Source organism: Aotus nancymaae, unplaced genomic scaffold, assembly GCF_030222135.1.
Source record: "Aotus nancymaae isolate 86718 unplaced genomic scaffold, 86718_ANA_hifiasm-v0.15.2.pri h1tg000015l_0, whole genome shotgun sequence".
NCBI classification, from domain to species: Eukaryota; Metazoa; Chordata; class Mammalia; order Primates; family Aotidae; genus Aotus; species Aotus nancymaae.
Genome location: NW_026988426.1, coordinates 4596068 through 4613180, shown reverse-complemented (window position 1 = coordinate 4613180; position 17113 = coordinate 4596068). Strand labels below are relative to the sequence as shown.

Genomic DNA, 17113 nt, shown 5'->3' with positions numbered 1-17113 from the left:
GTGATCTTTCCCTGAAGCTGCTCCGTCTGAAGTTAGCCTCATCTATCGTGTCATCTCCGACACTCAGCCACTTGCATCTCTAATCACTTGCATCAGCCAGCTGAAGTCTTTTTTTATTTTTTCTTGAGACAGAGTCTCGCCCTGTCTCCCAGGCTGGAGTGCAGTGGCACAATCTCTGCTCACTGCAACCTCCGCCTCCCGGGTTCAAGCGATTCTCCTGCCACAGCCTACTAAGTAGCTGGGATTACAGGAGCCAGCCACCACACCCAGCTAATTTTTGTAGTTTTAGTAAAGACAGGTTTCACCATGTTGGCAAGGCTGGTCTCAAACTCCCAACTTCAGGTGATCTGCCTGCCTTGGCCTCCCAAAATGTTGGGATTACAGGCATAAGCCACTGCACCTGACCAGCTGAAGGCTTTTTATGGGCACAGGATAGGGGTGAGGTGGACCAACATGGCAATTATTTGCAGGGGGCGTGGTGGGGGAGAGTAGAAACTCGGGGTCCGCTGTTTTGACTTAGGGCTGAGGTTCCGGCTTGAGGGTGGAGTTTAGGAGCCAAGGCATTCTGTATTATCAGGAAAACCTCTACACCCCAGAACCTGATTAAATTACTCAACGAGCAAATCCTAAACCTGTTTACCATGCCCTGCCCACTCCTTCCTGGGAAATCATGACAAGGGCTCCTGCCCATGTTCTTCCATCACTCCTTCCTGACCAAGCCTGGTGCTTCCCCACGTGGCCTGCCTGTGTGATGTGCTCCCCTCCTTTCGGGATCTGTAAGTAACTGTGGGAAGTTGAAAAGTTCCTTTTTAAAGTTTCCTTTCTTGTTAAATCATAAGTGTGCTAATATCTTTGTTAAGCCCTATCCTATGTAGCCGTTAGACATGCTTATGGGCACATAGTACATTCTATGTCCTTGTACTTTAACCAAGATATCTGTGCTGGATGTGCTCACAGGCACGTCCCAGCTCTCCATTGCTTCTACCTGTTTAGAAAAGTTTTAAGTTAGCCAATCGGGTTTTAGTTTAGATTGTGAGGTCTGGCTGCAGCCAATGGAGATCAGACACAGCAGTAAGGACGACCTCAAATGCGTAATGGATAAATTTGTGTGTTTTCCTTTGTTCTTGGTACTCCCGTGGCAAGATGGCTAGTGAGAGTACCCTTCCTGCAGCCCAGGAAGTAAAAATTGTGTTGCTGAAAGATCCTTTGTCTCAGTGCTAAATTTTCTTTGCAGCACCAAGCATCTGTTTCCAACTTCTATTTCCAACAGTAACAAACTGTCTTCAGTGGCACTTGTTGCATGATCTGTTACTCTCGCCATACCTGAATCATGGTAAAACCTACATTTTTATTATTTATTTTTAGGGCAGGGTCTTGCTTTCCTGTCTCAAAGATAAGTAATAGGCCAGGCCATGGCTCACGCCTATAATCCTAGCACTTTGGGAGGCCAAGGTGGGTGGATTGCCTGAGCTCAGGAGTTCGAGACCAGCCTAGGCAACATGGTGAAAGCCTGTCTCTACTAAAATACAAAAAATTAGCTGGGTGTGGCAGCGTGCACCTGCAATCCCAGCTACTCAGGAGGCTGAGGCAGGAGAATCGCTTGAACCCAGGAGGTGGAGGTTGCAGTGAGCCAAGATTGCACCACTGCACTCCAGCCTGGGTGACAGAGTGAGACTCCATCTCAAATAATAACAACAACAACAACAATGATGATGATGATGATGATGATGATGTAGGTTTTACCGCCAAGCTAGAGTGCAGTGGCACAATCACAGCTCACTGCAGCCTCAGACTCCCTGGCTCAAGCGATCCTCCCACCTCAGTCCCTAAGTTAGCTGGGACCCCAGGTGTGCACCACCATGCCAGCTAACTTATTTTTATTTTTTGTAGAGATGGGGTCTCACTGTGTTGCCTAGGCTGGTCTTGAACTCCTCGGATCAAGTGATCTGACTGCTTCAGCCTCCCAGAGTGCTGGGATTATATACATGAGCCACTGTACCTAGCTGAAACCTACATTTTAAAACAGGGTATTTGGCCAACTTCTCCAGCTGGGTCCCTAGTCAGCCACCAGCATTAACCAACAGATGCGTGCAAGAACATGCCTTCAAGTGATTCCAGCCTCACTTCCACCTCCTTAGCTGAGGCCCAGGCTCTAATTCCTGGCACATGAAAACCACAAAATGCATGGATGACTATTGTTTAAAGCCACTATTTTAAGATAATTTATTACATGCAGTAATCGATAGCTAATACAGGAGTTTTCATTTTGTCTTTTCTAAATATCCCATTTTCTTTTTTTCTTTAGTGTTATTCCACCCCCGTTTATTTCAGCAATAATTATCCCAGTTTCTTTCCTTCTTTCTTTCTTTCTCTTTTTTACCCCATATATTTCGGCAATAATTCTCTCTCTACCTCCTCTCCTTCCTTTCTCTCTCTCTCTCTCTTTCCCTCCCTCCCTCCCTTCCTTTCCTCTTTCTTTCTTTCTTTTTCTTTCTTTCTGTTTTTGAGACAGAATCTTGCTCTGTCACCCAGTCAGTGGCTCGATCTTGGCTTACTGCAACCTCCGTCTCCCAAGTTCAAGTGATTCTCCTGCCTCGGCCTTTCAAGTAGCTGCAATTACAAGTGCATACCACCAGAGCCCAGCTAATTTTTGTATTTTTAGTAGGGACAGGCTTTTGCCATGTTGGTCAGGTTGGTTTGGAACTCCTGACCTCAGGTGATCCCCCGCTTCAGCCCCACAAAAGTGCTGGGATTACACCCACCCACCCAACCTCAATCATCCCATTTTCTACAATGAACAGAGAACATTTTTATAAAAAGATTTCTCTTTATATAAATCTTTTTATTTCCTTTTTATATTTTTTTAAAAAAGACTATTAGGTGAGAGTGAGACATTTTGAATTTTTTTAAAATTTAAGTTCTTTCTACTCCATTGGAAACAATAATACTCAGCAGAGGGATTATTCTTCTTAATACAAATGTTTACCAAATACTGTGTTAATACAAAATAGCAATTTCACAAACACAGAAAGGGTCCGATACCAGCAGGATTTTTTAAAAGTCATGCTGCAAATGCCACGCTCAGACGTTGTAGACATCACAGGTCTATAAAAGTGAATATGAAAGACAATCATATAGTTTCTGCTTCCCCCCACCCCAGAGAAAGGCCTTAAGAAGCAGCGAGGCCTGCACCTGCAGAAGTGGAAGAGCTCCTGGCGGAACCTGGCAGTGTAAACAGGACTGGTGGGCAGTGCATTCTGTGAATGGCCAGAGCCTGAAATTTGAAAATGCTTAGGGAGGCAGAGTAGCCCTTCCAAAATTGGGTGCCCTCCTTTCTCCAGTGTACTTAATCTCTTTTGTTTTTTTTGTTTGTTTGTTTGCTTGTTTTTTTTGAGAGGGAGTCTCTCTCTGTCACCCAGGCTGGAGTGCAGTGGCTCGATCTCAACTCACTGCAACCTCCGCCTCCCCGGTTCAAGCTATTCTCCTGCTTCAGCCTCCTGAGTAGCTGGGATTACAGGTGCCTGCCACCACACCTGGCTAATTTTCATATTTTTACTAGAGATGGGGTTTCACCATGTTGGCCAGGCTGGTATCGAACTTCTGGCCTCAAGTGATCTGCCCACCTCAGCCTCCCAAAGTGCTGGGATTACAGGCATGAGCCACCGCACCTGGCCTATTTAATCTCTTTCTCCTGCCTTCTCAACCCTCCTGACCTAATGCTGGTGTAGGCTCAGGGACACGCTGCCCACTGGGTCTCTAGGACTACCCAGCCCCAAGGTCCCCCATGAATGCAGCCATCACCAAGACAAGAGCCCATAAAATGTGACCCTGTATTCCTCCCAGTGGGCTCAGGCTTCTGGGTAACCAGATTCTTGGAAGCTCCTAATTTCTTTCTCCTTACCTGTCCCCATATGGCCTGGGGGCTCTCTGGCTCCCAAGGTATGACACCATGTTGAGCCCTGCCAATCGCAGCAAATAGACACTAAGCACCTGTTACCAGCAACTGTGGCTTTCCGGGAATGTACCACCAAGAACAGCTTCCAGAACTGAGGATTCAGACCCACTCATGGGTCATAAGATCAATTTGGTGGGTTGCAACCAGCAATTTGAAACAATGACATACGATGGGATAGGATAGGATAGGGAAGGATAGGATAGGATAAGATTGAATGGTGCTAGGATTTGTGTCCCTCCAAATTCTATCTTGAAAGCCTAACTCCAAAGTGATGGTATTAAGAAATGAAGCATTTGGGCCAGGCGTAATCGTAGCACTTTGGGAGGAGGCCAAGGCAGGTGAATCATTTGAGATCAGGAGTTCAAGACCAGCCTTGAAGTGGCCAACATGGTGAAACCCCATCTCTACTAAAAATACAAAAATTAGCCAGGTGCCATGGCGCACATCTGTAATCTCAGCTACTCAGGAGGCTAAAACAGGAGAATCGCTTAAACCCAGGAGACGGAGGTTGAGCCAAGATTGCGCCATTGCACTCCAGCCTGGGCGATGGAGTGAGACTCTGAGGGGAGGGGAGGGAAGGGGAGGGGAGGAAAGAAGGGAAGGAAAGGAGAGGAGAGGGCAGGAAGAGAGAGAGAGAGAAAGAAAGGAGGGAAGGAAGGAAGGAGGGAGGGAGAGAGGGAGGCGCTTGGAAGGTGATTAGGTCGGGGAGGCTGCACCTTCATGAATAGGACTAGCACCCTTACATAAGAGGCCCGACTGCTTTGCCCATTGTGTCGGCCATGGGAGGACACAATGAGAAAACACCACCTTTGAACCAGGAAGCAGACACTGAACTTGCCAGTTCCTTGTTCTGGGACTTCTCAACCCCCAAAACCATAGGAAATAAATTCCTGTTGTTTATAATGCACCCAGTCTATGGCATTTTGTTGTAGCACCCAAAATAGATGAAGCTAGGACAGGATAACATAGCAAATATCAGAGCACATCACCGAAACCGAAGTCAGCCCTATTTCTTTTTTTTTTTTTTTTTTTTGAGATAGTCTCACTCTGTCGCCAGGCTGAAGTGCAGTGGCGCGATCTCGGCTCACTACAGTCTCCACCTCCCAGGTTCAAGCGATTCTCCTGCCAGCAACTCGAGTAGCTGGGATTACAGGTGTGTGCCACCATGCCCAGCTAATTTTTTTTTTGTATTTTTAGTAGAGATGGGGTTTCGCCATGTTGGTCAGTCTGGTCTCGAACTCCTGACCTCGTGATCTGCCTGCCTTGGCCTCCCAAAGTGTTGGGATTACAGGTGTGAGCCACTGTGCCCAGTCTGGAAAATGTATTTCTTAGTGCCCTATAGTAGTAAACAGAAGACGCTGACCTCTGCCACCTGAATCCCAGGTGATGAAATGGGTGGGTCACATGATATACAGATAAACCCAACACCCACCCTGTAAGGGCTGCTGGCCCAGCCAGGATGTAGCACCTTCTCTTTTTTTTTTTTTTTTTTTTTTTTTGAGACGGAGTCTTGCTCTTGTTGCCCAGGCTGGAGTGCAATGGTACGGTCTCGGCTCACTGCAACCTCTGCCTCTCAAGTTCAAGTGATTCTCCTGCCTCAGACTCCTGAGTAGCTAGGATTGCAGGCATGTGCCACCATACCAAGCTATTTTTGTATTTTTAGTAGAGACAGCGTTTTGCCATGTTGGTCAGGCTGGTCTCAAACTCCTGACCTCAGGTGATCCGCCCGCCTTGGCCCCCAAAAGTGCAGGGATTGCAGGCATGAGCTACTGCACCCAGCCGCACCCTCCTTTTTTAACACTGCAACAAGGGCAAAAACCCATTTGAATGTCCATCAGGAAGCCAGATTTGCAAAGAGAAAGTTGTCAGGAGAAGCCACAGGTGTGTGAGCAGAGAGACCTCTGCTCACAGACCTGTAATAACCAGTCATGGCTGTGCCGAGTCCAGTAGAATCCCAAATCCCAAAATGCCCGATGGATAAAAACAGTCACTTCTCTATGTACACACTCACAATTCTTTAAATAAAATACTGCCAGCTAGGCATGGTGGTTCACACCTGTGATCCCAGCACTTTGGGAGTCCAAGGTAGGCAGATCACGGGGTCAGAAGTTCAAGACCAGCTGGCCAAGATGGTGAAACCCCATCTCTACTAAAAATACAAAAATTAGCCGGGCGTGGTGGCAAGTGCCTGTAATCCCAGCTACTCGAGAGGCTGAGGCAGAGAATTGCTTGAACCCAGGAGGTAGAGGCTGCAGTGAGCTGAGATTTGGCCATGGCACTCCAGCCTGAGCAACAGAGTGAGACTCCATCTCAAAATATATGTATATATATAGCCTTGTTAAGGTATTTAAATGCCCTTTATCGTGTGGTTGCTGGTGGAGAAAGCTCTGCACAGAGATGGATGCTACAGGAGACAGACCCACGGTCCACGGCCTCCTTTCTGCCCAATCAAGCCCCCAAAACAAAAGGCTTTCCCAGAGCTCAGGTTGCAAAGGCTGCTAGGCTGCACAGGAGGCTTTGGGTACAAAGTGTCCTTGCCCACCAGAGAGATTTCCAGCCTTTTCCAGTTCCCTGCAGTGGCTTGATGGGAGGCACAGGCAGAGAACATCAGTGTTTGTATCCTCAGACTTCTCACAGCTCAGGAAGAACTGACAAAATCAGGGATCCAGCAGCCAGGACACAGGTTGCTAGGAGGACTTAGAGAAATGGCCTTTACCTGCCTGGCCTCTTGGGGAGCAAAAGAGCCTGGTGTTGTGGAAAGAAGAAGCATGCGACCCCCAAGGACCATGAGCTGAATTCCAGGCCTCACCTGCATTAACTAGATGACCTTGAACAAGTCACTTCCCTGGCTGAGCAACCACAGTGTCCTCATGTAGCAGGAAAACAGTAATTTTGGCCGAGCGGCTCATGCCTGTAATCCCAGCATTTTGGGAGGCCAAGGTGGGTGGATCACTTGAGGTCAGGAGTTCGAGACCAGCCTGGCCAACATAATGAAACCCCATCTTTACTAAAAATACAAATATTAACTGGGCATGGTGGCGGGTGCCTGTAATCCCAACTACTCAGGAGGCTGAGGCAGGAGAATCACTTGAATCAAGGAGATGGAAGTTGCAGTGAGCCAAGATCATGCCATCACACTCTAGCCTGGGCAAAAGAGCGAGATGGTGTCTCAAAAAAAAAAAAGAAAGAAAGAAAAGGGTAATTTCATCTTGCCAGGTTTTTGGAAGAGCAAAATACAAGAACAGGGATGATGTGAATGTATGCACGTTCATGAGTGCATATATTATCTGTTAGACTAGTCAGGAGGATGGTGTGCAGAGATGTGTGCATGTGGTGCAGCTCGTAGTGTGCCTGCAAATTAGCTCTCCAAAAACACGAAGCTTTGATTTGTAGCATTCGCCAATCGCCATGGTGTAAATACTCACACCTTGGTTAATTTCACCCTACCAGTCCTTTAATGACTTTCAAAAGCCTGAATATGTAACAATCGGTCTCAAGGGTGTCCTAAGGATGTAAGAACACTGATACCTTCGATGACTCCTCATCTCCCACCCTAGCAGTGGAGCAACATGAGACAGGATGGGATATCCTCCTCACATAAACCCCTCGTGGCTCTCCCTCCAGCAGCGTCCCCTCCACAACCCATATTCCCTATTTTGCCGCCCACCAGGTCAGCAGTAGAACAAGGGCGGGGCTCCTCTTGCCTCCTCCCCTCCACACCTTGCTCTTGGTGCCAGAGTTGACTGTTCTAGATTTTCCAGATAAACCAGCTCTCTGGCAGTAGCTCCCTGGCAGTAGCTCCCTGAATGTCCAGACTCCACAGGAATGCAGACAAGTGCTAAGTGTGGAGAACGGTCAGTCCAGTCACAGCAGGCAGAATGGCAGCCCTGGCTGGGGGTACAGTCAGCAGAAGGCAAGTTATACCTAATTTCTTAATGTGCCCTAGGAAAAATACCTTAAATATGGAGGGTTGGGCAGGGTGCGGTGGCTCACATCTGTAATCCCAACACTTTGGGAGGCCAAGGTGGGTGGATGACAAGGTCAGGAGATCGAGACCATCCTGGCTAACATGGTGAAACCCCAGCTCTACTAAAAATACAAAAAATTCGCTGGGCATGGTGGTGCATGCCTGTAATTTCAGCTACTCAGGAGGCTAAAGCAGGAGAATAGCTTGAACCTGGGACCTCCAGGCTAGGGGATAGAGCAAGACTCCATCTCAAAAAAAAAAAAAAAAAAATGGAGGGATTGGCTTTATATCAAAATATCCTCATTATAGACTATCTACACACATATACAAATACATCCTGAATTACAAAAATAGCAAAATAAATTGTGGCACATCCATTTAATGTAAACTTTTTAAATAAGCTTTACAAAGAGCTTGAAATAACACGAAAAGATACTTTAAAAGTGGGATACAGGCCGGGCACGGTGGCTCACACCTGTAATCCCAGCACTTCGGGAGGCTGAGGTGGGCAGATCACTTGAGGTCAGGAGTTTGAGACCAGCCTGGCCAACATGGTGAAATCCCATCTCTACTAAAAATACAACAATTAATGAGGCATGGTGGTGGGCATCTGTAGTCCGAGGTACTTGGGAGGCTGAGGCAGGAGAACCTCTTGAGCCTGGGAGGCAGAGGTTGCAGTGAGCTGAGCAGTGAGCTGAGATCATGCCACTGCACTCCAGCCTGGGTGACAGAGAATCTGCCTCAATAAATAAATAAATAAATAAACAAAATTTAAAGACCAAACAAGGACTGGGCGCAGTGGCTCGTGCCTGTAATCCCAGCACTTTGGGAGGCTGAGGTGGGCGGATCACGAGGTCAGGAGTTTGAGACCAGCCTGGCCAACATGGTGAAACCCTGTCTCTACTAAAAATACAAAAATTAGCTGGGTGTGGTGGCGCATGCCTGTAGTCTCAGCTACTTGGGAGGATGAAGCAGGAGAATCACTTGAACCCAGGAGGCAGAGGTTGCAGTGAGCCGAGATCACGCCACTGCACTCCAACCTGGTGACAGAGCGAGACTCTGTTTCAAAAAAAAATAAAAATAAAGACCAAACAGAAAAACTCAAATCCTTTGTGTAAAGCTCTTGTGGATAGTAATCTCCACTTCATAAATCAGAAAACTGAGGCAGAGAAAGAATAAGGGACAGGCAAGGGTCTTGCACACTGGTCTATGGAGAGCTGGATTTGGATCAGGTCCACCTGGCACCAAACTCTGGACACCTACGATGCAGTTTCTGCGCGTCTCAGTGACAGAACTGGCCCTGCACAGGGACCCTTTGGGGCTGTGTTTGTTGTCACCAACTTTACACCTGGCTTCCCTGGCCGGGCTTCGTGAGAGGTGTGACCGGGAGGTGGCAGAGCGGCAGCAGCCTGCACCTGGCTTGTAGCATTTGTGACCATCAATTATATACATCCCTTTTCATCCTCAGCAATGCCACTGCGGCTGCACAGAATTGGCCCTGGCATGAGTGTTTACACCATGGAAACTGGCAATGCTACACACCAGAGGTTTTAAAACTATTATTATTATTATTATTTTTGACATCGAGTCTTACTCTGTCGCCCAGGCTGGAGTGCAGTAGCGTGATCTTGGCTCACTGCAACCTTTGCCTCCCAGGTTCAAGCAATTCTGCTGCCTCAGCCACTCGAGTAGCTGGGATTACAGGCATGCACCACCAACCCCAGTTAACTTTTTATATTTTTGGTAGAGACAGGGTTTCGCCATGTTGGCCAGCTTGGTCTCGAACTCCCGACTTCAAGTAATCCTCTCGCCTTTAAGTAATCCTCCCGCCTTGGCCTCCCAAAGTGCTGGGATTACAGGCGTGAGCCACTGCACCCTGCCAAAAAAAAATTCTTTAATTTTTTTGAAGTTCAGCTTTCCTCCCTGGGCAAAATATTTGGAGGCAGTGGGTTTCCTTGCAAGCAGCCAGGTCTGGCCAAGGGCAGGAGGCTTGGGTGTTAGACAGTCTTGGCTTCATTGCTTTGCTCTGCTGGTTAGAAGCTGGGTGCCCTTGGGGAAATCGCCAAACCTCTCTGGGCTTTGGCTTCTTGCTTTTTAATATCAGCAAATTATCCTTACTCCATGGGGGAGTCTGTGTGAATCAGTGAAGAGAGCATCCATAAAACCACCAAGGAAGACTGGTACCCTGGAGGAGACCCAGACAGGTGAGCCTCTGCCAGCCCCAGCTTCTAGCTCTTTCTCTTCACACCTGCTGAACACCATGCCTGTGACATTAGCATACTCACTGGGAGTGGCTGCTGGGATTGTCACTGGCTCTTTCTGAATCCTACAGATGCTGTCCCCAGAGCCTGCATTTCAGCATCTGGTTACACTGCACATGGTGGCAAATTTGACAAGTGTCCATCTTGTGACCCTTTGATCTCCACCTGCCCCCTCTCGTCCCCTGCGGTGCATGAAGCCCGTGGGCACACTTAGCAGCCCAAGCTGCCCCCACCTCCCACTTCCTGAGCCCAGTAGCAGCGGCTCAGGCATCAGTGGAGAAAAAGGCTCTGTAGCTTTTGCAAACTGACATGGAAAAGAGAATTTAGGGTGTGGTGGCTCATGCCTGTAATCTCAGCACTTTGTGTGGCTGAGGTGGGCAGGTCACCTGAGGTCAGGAGTTTGAGACCAGCCTGGCCAACATGGTGAAATTTCATCTCTACTAAAAATACAAAAATTAGCTGGGCGTGGTGGCACGCATCTGTAATTCCAGCTACTCAAGAGGCTGAGGCAGGAGAATCACTGGAACCCAGGAGGCAGAGATTGCAGTGAGTCAAGATTGTGCCACTGCACTCCAGCCTGGGCAACACAGCAAGATTCCATCAAAAAAAGGAAAGGAAAGGAAAGGAGAGGGGAGGGGAGGGGAGGGGGAAGGGAGAGGAAGGGGAGGGGAGGGAAGGGGAGTTAGTTTGGGAAACTGAAAACCAGGGACTGTAAAAGTGTTCTGCAAGCCTTCAGTGCTGTCATCCCACCATGCACTATGCACAGTCCCACCCACTACCAAGGTGGCTTTAGATCTCCAGTCTGGGCCCACTTGCAATTTCCATCTCTGCTTCCCACTCCCCACCCTCAAGCGCTATCCTAGGATTCTCCCCAGCGGAGCCTGATGCTGATGGAACAGAGAAGGCTCAGCACAGCTCACACCACACCTTCAGCTTCCAATCCAGTGGGAAAGGCAGCTCTGGTCTGTGACACTGACTCAAACCCTTCCCTGACCGGGAGGCTGTCAACCCTGGGGACAACCCTAGCCAGGCTCTATCTGGGCCTTACAGGGAAGTCCTCCCAGCTGGGCAGCGGCCAGAGAGTGGGAAGTGTGTTTCCTGGGGCCACTAATTCAGCTGCCCTCCCAAATGTGAGTCCTCTGAGCAGGACCCTGCCCCACTCCTGCCAGCCATCACTCATCCTGCCCTGGGAGTGCCCACTGAGCGCAGGTGCAGATGCCGGCAAGCCCAGAATGTCACACATGCCAGGCTGCTGCCGACTGCTCTGCTGACTCCCTGAGACATGATAACAGCTCTGCGGGGTCACCAGGAACATCATGGTCCCAGGAATGGAAAGGAAGAGAGTGCTGCTGTCTGAATTTCCAGTAGGCACTCCCACTTTTTTTTTCGAGACAGAGTTTCGCTCTTGTAGCCCAGGCTGGAGTGCAGTGGCGCGATCTCGGCTCTGCCTCCCAGGTTCAAGCAATTCTCCTGCCTCATCCTCCTGAGTAGTTGGAATTACAGGTGCCCACCACCACACTGGGTTAATTTTCTATTTTTAGTAGAGAGAGCGTTTCACCATGTTGGCCAGGCTGGTCTCAAACTCCTGACCTCAGGTGATCAACCTGCCTCAGCCTCCCAAAGTGCTGGGATTACAGGCATGAGCCACCATGCCTGGTCTCAGCTAATTTTTGCATGTTTAGTACAGATGGGGTTTCCTCATGTTAACAGGCTGGTCTTGAACTCCTGACCTCGGGTGATCCACCCACCTCAGCCTTACAGGCGTGAGCCACCATGCTTGGTGCCCCTCTCTATGTCATACACCCCATGCACAGCCTAGAATGCTGCCAGGATGGGGACTTGCCCACGGGAGAGAATGGCCTAGGAAAACTTCTTTCCCTTTCCTGCACTACCTTACGAAGCATCCAGAGGACATCCAGGTTCTGGGCTTGGGTGAAATGGAATCCTGGGAAAAACTCTTCCAGAATGATGCTGGGAAAGAGAAAAGGCTCATGGGAAGCATGTCCTGAAGTGGAGTGAGGGGGGAAATGTGGCCAAAGCCCTTCAGAATGCCCTTCATGTTCTCACCAGACTAGCTGCAGTTGGAAATTCCACCATTAGTGATTCATTCCTTTGGCCAACACCCCTGAAAACGTGTCATCTTCAGGATCGGGGTTGCTTTCTATTGAAAAGCCAACAGAACTAATGAGGAGAGCAGACTGGTCTTGTGCATTTGTTATCCTGCTGCATCTTCAAGCAGCCGGCAAAGTGCTGCCTTACTATATCCATTTAGCAGCTGAGAACACTGAGGCTTAGAGAGGGTAGGAAACTGTCTAAAGCTCTCACAATGCTGGAGTTACGCTGGATTCGATTCCAAGTCCAGCAAGACACAGTCCCTCCCTCCAGGAGCTCCCAGGTCTGGGACCGACGCAAGTACCTGTGTGATGAAGGACAGGGCTCCAAGCCGTGATGCAGGAGGGCAGGGAGCCTGGCAGGAAGCAGAGGAGATGCCCCTAAGTCAGAGGAAGGCCAGAAGTTCCCCAGTGCTGATGCTTGAGCTGGGCTTTGAAGGATGAGTAGGAGTAAGTTGGGTGGACAAATAGAGTTCCCACCAGCAGAACCAGCACCTCCAAAGAGCCAGGGGCATGAAGGGGCAGGCTGCCCTGGGGAAAAATGCAAGCCCAGATGCCCAGGAGGAAGGGGCACAGGAAGCGCAGGTGCCAGGCTGAGGAGTCAGCAGTGGCTATGGAGTCACTAAAGAAGTCCCAAGTCATCCAGATAGGGAAATAAGTCAAAGTATCTTAGAAGAAGAAAGAGGAGAAGGGGAAGAAAGGGGGAAGAAGATGAAGAAGGAGAAGGAGAAGAAGAAGTGGAGGAGGAAGAGGAGGAGAAGGAAGAAGAGGAAAGAAGGAAGGAAGGGGAGGGGGAAGGGAGGGAGGGAGGGAGGGAGGGAGGGAGGGAGGAGGAGTCCCAAGTCACTGGTCCCAGGAAGGTGCTTTGGCCTCCATCAGCATCTTGATGACAGGATTTTTATCTTGGCCTGGCATGGTGCCATGCTATGGGAGGTCTCCTAAACAGCACCCCAGAACCCCATCTCCCAGCCCCAGGCCCAGGCAGAGGTCAACTTTTCAGTGTCTCTGTCCCCATTTGGGAGCAAGTCTCTCCCCAACCAGCCCTCCCCTGCAAAACTTTCCCCGTTGACCTCCAGCCCTGACCCCAGCTGGTGGAAAGTATTTGGTGAGCTCCACAGGGCAGGCTTACAGAAGACAGCTTCCAGGCATTAGGAGTGACCGTGTAGGCACACGTGTGCACACACATGCACCATACACACATACACAAATGGGCAGGAAGACAAAAGCTATTCACACAGCATCTCCCAGCTCAGAAGCCATCTGGTCTGTGGAATGTGTCAAGACGATTTAACACTGGCTTGGATACACAGGATTCCAGGTGCAGGAGCCCTAGAACCCCCTGGAATGTGCTAGAGATAGGCATAAGGCCTCCTGTCTGTGCCCACCCCACTCTGGTTGGGAGTCACAGAATGAGAACCTCCTGACTTGAGATAGATTTGTTGTTGTTGTTGTTGTTGTTTGCTTTTGAGACGGAGTCTCAGTGCTCTGTCACCCAGGCTGGAGTGCAGTGGCACAATCTCGGCTCACTGCAAACTCCACCTCCTGGGTTCAAGCAATTCTCCTGCGTAAGCCTCCTGACTAGCTGGGATTACAGGGGCACGCCACCAGGCCCAACTAATTTCTGTATTTTTAGTAGAGACGGGGTTTCACCATGTTGGCCAGGCTGGTCTCAAACGCCTGAATTCGTGATCCGCCTGCCTTGGCCTCCCAAAGTGCTGGGATTACAGACATGAGCCACCTTGCCTGGTGGAGACAAATTCTTTATCCAGAGAATCTGAGATTCCAATTCAGGTCTCGGAGCTGGGCCTGCTACTCACCTCCCCAGTAAACGTCCAGGCAGCATTGGACAGAAAGGCTGGCCCCGCCCTGACAGGGACTAAATAACAGACCCTCGGAAGCCTTGTTGTTGGGCTACTGGGCACTTTGGAGGTTGAGGGGACCTGGAACAGTCTCTCCAGATCCGTGTGCCTTCCCTCTGGGGTGCACTTGAGTCGCCTCTAACAGCCACTGATTGGCACCAAGAGAGAATCCAAATGTTGGCATCACCAACCTTAAGTATGAAGCAGGGAGCAAGTGCCCCATATTATTATATTTGCCCCATATTATGAATGAATGGCTCTTGTCTCTGGATTTTGGGAGATGGGAAGAAATGGCCAAGTAACAACATCCTCATCCCCAACTATACTGAGAACCAACTACGGTGGAACAGAACGTCAGGGGCTGCATGGGTATGTGCCTCAGTTTCCCTCTACTGCCCCCAAACTGCCTACTCCAGGAGCTTCCCAAAAGGGAGGGGGAGATGAGGAGATAGGCATGCAAATCCGCATATGGAGATTTTCAGCTACTCTGGCCATGATCGCATTTACAGCATACCAGACAGGAAGGGCAAAGAGGTTCCATAGTGAGTGCCAAATTGATTGGTACTGGCTGCCCAGAACACTGTGCTGGGAAGAATTCTGACATCACCCACGTGCTGCACTTGATTGGTGATGTCTGCCATGGTCACAGTCGTTCACCATCCCTCATCTACAAGCTGGGCTGTCCCCTTTCCCTGAACCAGAGACAATTCCCCAGCCTGGACTTTGGTAGCAGAGAGGGAGGCTCTGGCCACCAGGTATACACAAACCACAGGACTCCTTGCCAGATTCCTCAGGACCTTAAGAAACACAGATTGGCTTGCCATTCCCCAATTTTCCAGGACCATGCCTGCTTCCTTTCCTAAAGATGTTAATGTTGCTTGTATTAGGAAACACTCATCTAAAATAGAAACACATTACAGGGTTAATTTCTCCTCTGTAAGAATGGCTAAATGCTTTCTTTCTCGCTGGGGACTCGAGGGACAATCTGGCTGTCACCAAAAGTCGCCTGAGACCCATCAAGAACTCTACCCAATGAAAGGAAGACAGGCCTTGGCACTGTGCTCCGGGTTAACATTCGCAGAAACGCTTTCTGTGGTGCTCCGCTCCTAAAGCCCAAACAACCTCTGGAGTCTGGGTCACCTCATTTGGACACCTTGGTCTGCAGGGTGCTGGGCAGATAGAGGTACCTCCAGATGGCATAGTAGTGGGTACCAGCACCAAATGCCACAAAGAGATGCCAGATGGCGTGGGCAAAGGGGATCCTCCCGTCACTCTTGAAGAAGACCATGCCCAGGCAGTAGAAGACCCCTCCGGTCATCAGTTCCCAGATGCCCTCGGTGTTGGGCTGTCGGCAAGGACAAGGGTGGGGCACAGGTCAGAAGAGCAGCCAGTGTGGCTGGAAGCATCAGCTGGTCCCCATTCCCCAAAACCAAAAGACTCACAGAGGGCAAACCAGCCCAGACTCCTAGGTGGGAAGCCTTAACACTGATACACCAGCAATTCTCCCCAGACTAGTTCTCAAAGGACAGACATTCTCATTTCTATTAAAATCTCACCAATTTTTTTTTTCGAGACAGGGTCTCGGTCTGTTGCCCCAGCTGGAGAACAGTGGCACAAGTGTAGCTCACTGCAGCCTCCAACTCCTGAAGTGATCCTCCTGCCTCAGCCTCCCCAGTAGCTGGGACTATAGACATCCCATGACACCACCATGCCTGGCTAATTTTATTTTATTTTTGGAGAGTAGGGGGGCTCACTATGTTGCCCAGGCTGGTCTCAAACTCCTAGCCTCAAGTGATTCTCCCACCTCGGCTTCCCAAAGTGCTGGCATTACAGGTGCAAGCCACCACACTCAGCTTCAAATAATATTTTTTATGACTTTTCTTTTTCTTTCTTTCTTTTCTTTCTTTCTTTCCCTTCCTTCCTTCCTTCCTTCCTTCCTTCCTTCCTTCCTTCCTTCCTTCCTTCCTTCCTTCCTTCCTTCCTTCCTTCCTTCCTTCCTTCCTTTCTTTCTTTCTTTCTTTCTTTCTTTCTTTCTTTCTTTCTTTCTTTCTTTCTTTCTTTCTTTCTTTCTTTCTTTCTTTCTTTCTTTCTTTCTTTCTTTCTTTCTTGAGACAGAGTTGCTCTGTCACCCAGGCTAGAGTGCAGTGGTGAGATCTCAGCTCACTGCAACCTCCACCTCCCAGGTTCAAGCAGTTCTCCTGCCTCAGCCTCCCAAGTAGCCGGGACTACAGGCGTGCATCACCACAACTGGCTAATTTTTGTATTTTTAGTAGAGACGGTTTCGCCATGTTGGCCAGGCTGGTTTCAAACTCCTGATTTCAGGCGATCCATCCACCTTGGTCTTTCAAAGTGCTGGGATTACAGGCGTGAGCCACTGCCCCCGCCCTATAGCTTATCTTTGGTAAACCTATAATGCATCTGGGTATATACCCAAAGAATTGAAAGCGGGGTCTTGACAGATGTTTGCAAACCCATGTTCATTGCAGCATAAACACAACAGCAAACGATGGAAGCAACCCAGGTGTCCACCAAGGAATGAACGAACAAAATGAGCTCGATCCATACAATGGAATAGTATTCAGCCCTAAAAAGGAAGGAAATGCTAATGCATGCTACAACATAGGTGAACCTTGGCAACATTGGGCTGAATGAAATCAGTCAGTCACAAAAGGACAAATACTGTATGATTCCACTTATATGAGGTTCCTAGAGTTGTCAGATTCATAAAGGAAGAAAGCAGAATGGTGGTTGCCAGGAGCTGGGGCAAGGGGGAAAAAAACGTTATTGTTACAGTGGCTCACACCTATAATCCCAGCACTTTGGGAGATCGAGGCAGGCTGATCACCTGAGGTCAGGAGTTCAAGACCAGCCTGGCCGACATGGTGAAACGTCATCTCTATTAAAAATACAAAAATTAGCTGGGTGTGGTGGTGTGCTCCTGTAATCCCAGCTACTTGGGA

At 49.2% G+C, this 17113-nt stretch overlaps 2 protein-coding genes across 3 annotated transcripts in view; both read right to left on the bottom strand.

Annotated features, from left to right (window-relative positions):
* RADIL (Rap associating with DIL domain) overlaps window positions 1-17113 on the bottom strand; it is a 109901-nt gene that overhangs the window by 91650 nt on the left and 1138 nt on the right. The gene's annotated exons all lie outside the window — the stretch shown is intronic.
* The window catches only part of MMD2 (monocyte to macrophage differentiation associated 2), a 55077-nt gene continuing 43399 nt past the window's right edge, over window positions 5436-17113 (bottom strand). For both annotated transcript variants that reach the window (XM_012455584.2, XM_012455585.2), the window contains exon 7: window positions 5436-15498. In XM_012455584.2, coding sequence (XP_012311007.2) covers window positions 15295-15498 — 204 coding nt within the window. In that variant the 3' untranslated portion in view covers window positions 5436-15294. The remainder of the gene's footprint in view (window positions 15499-17113) is intronic.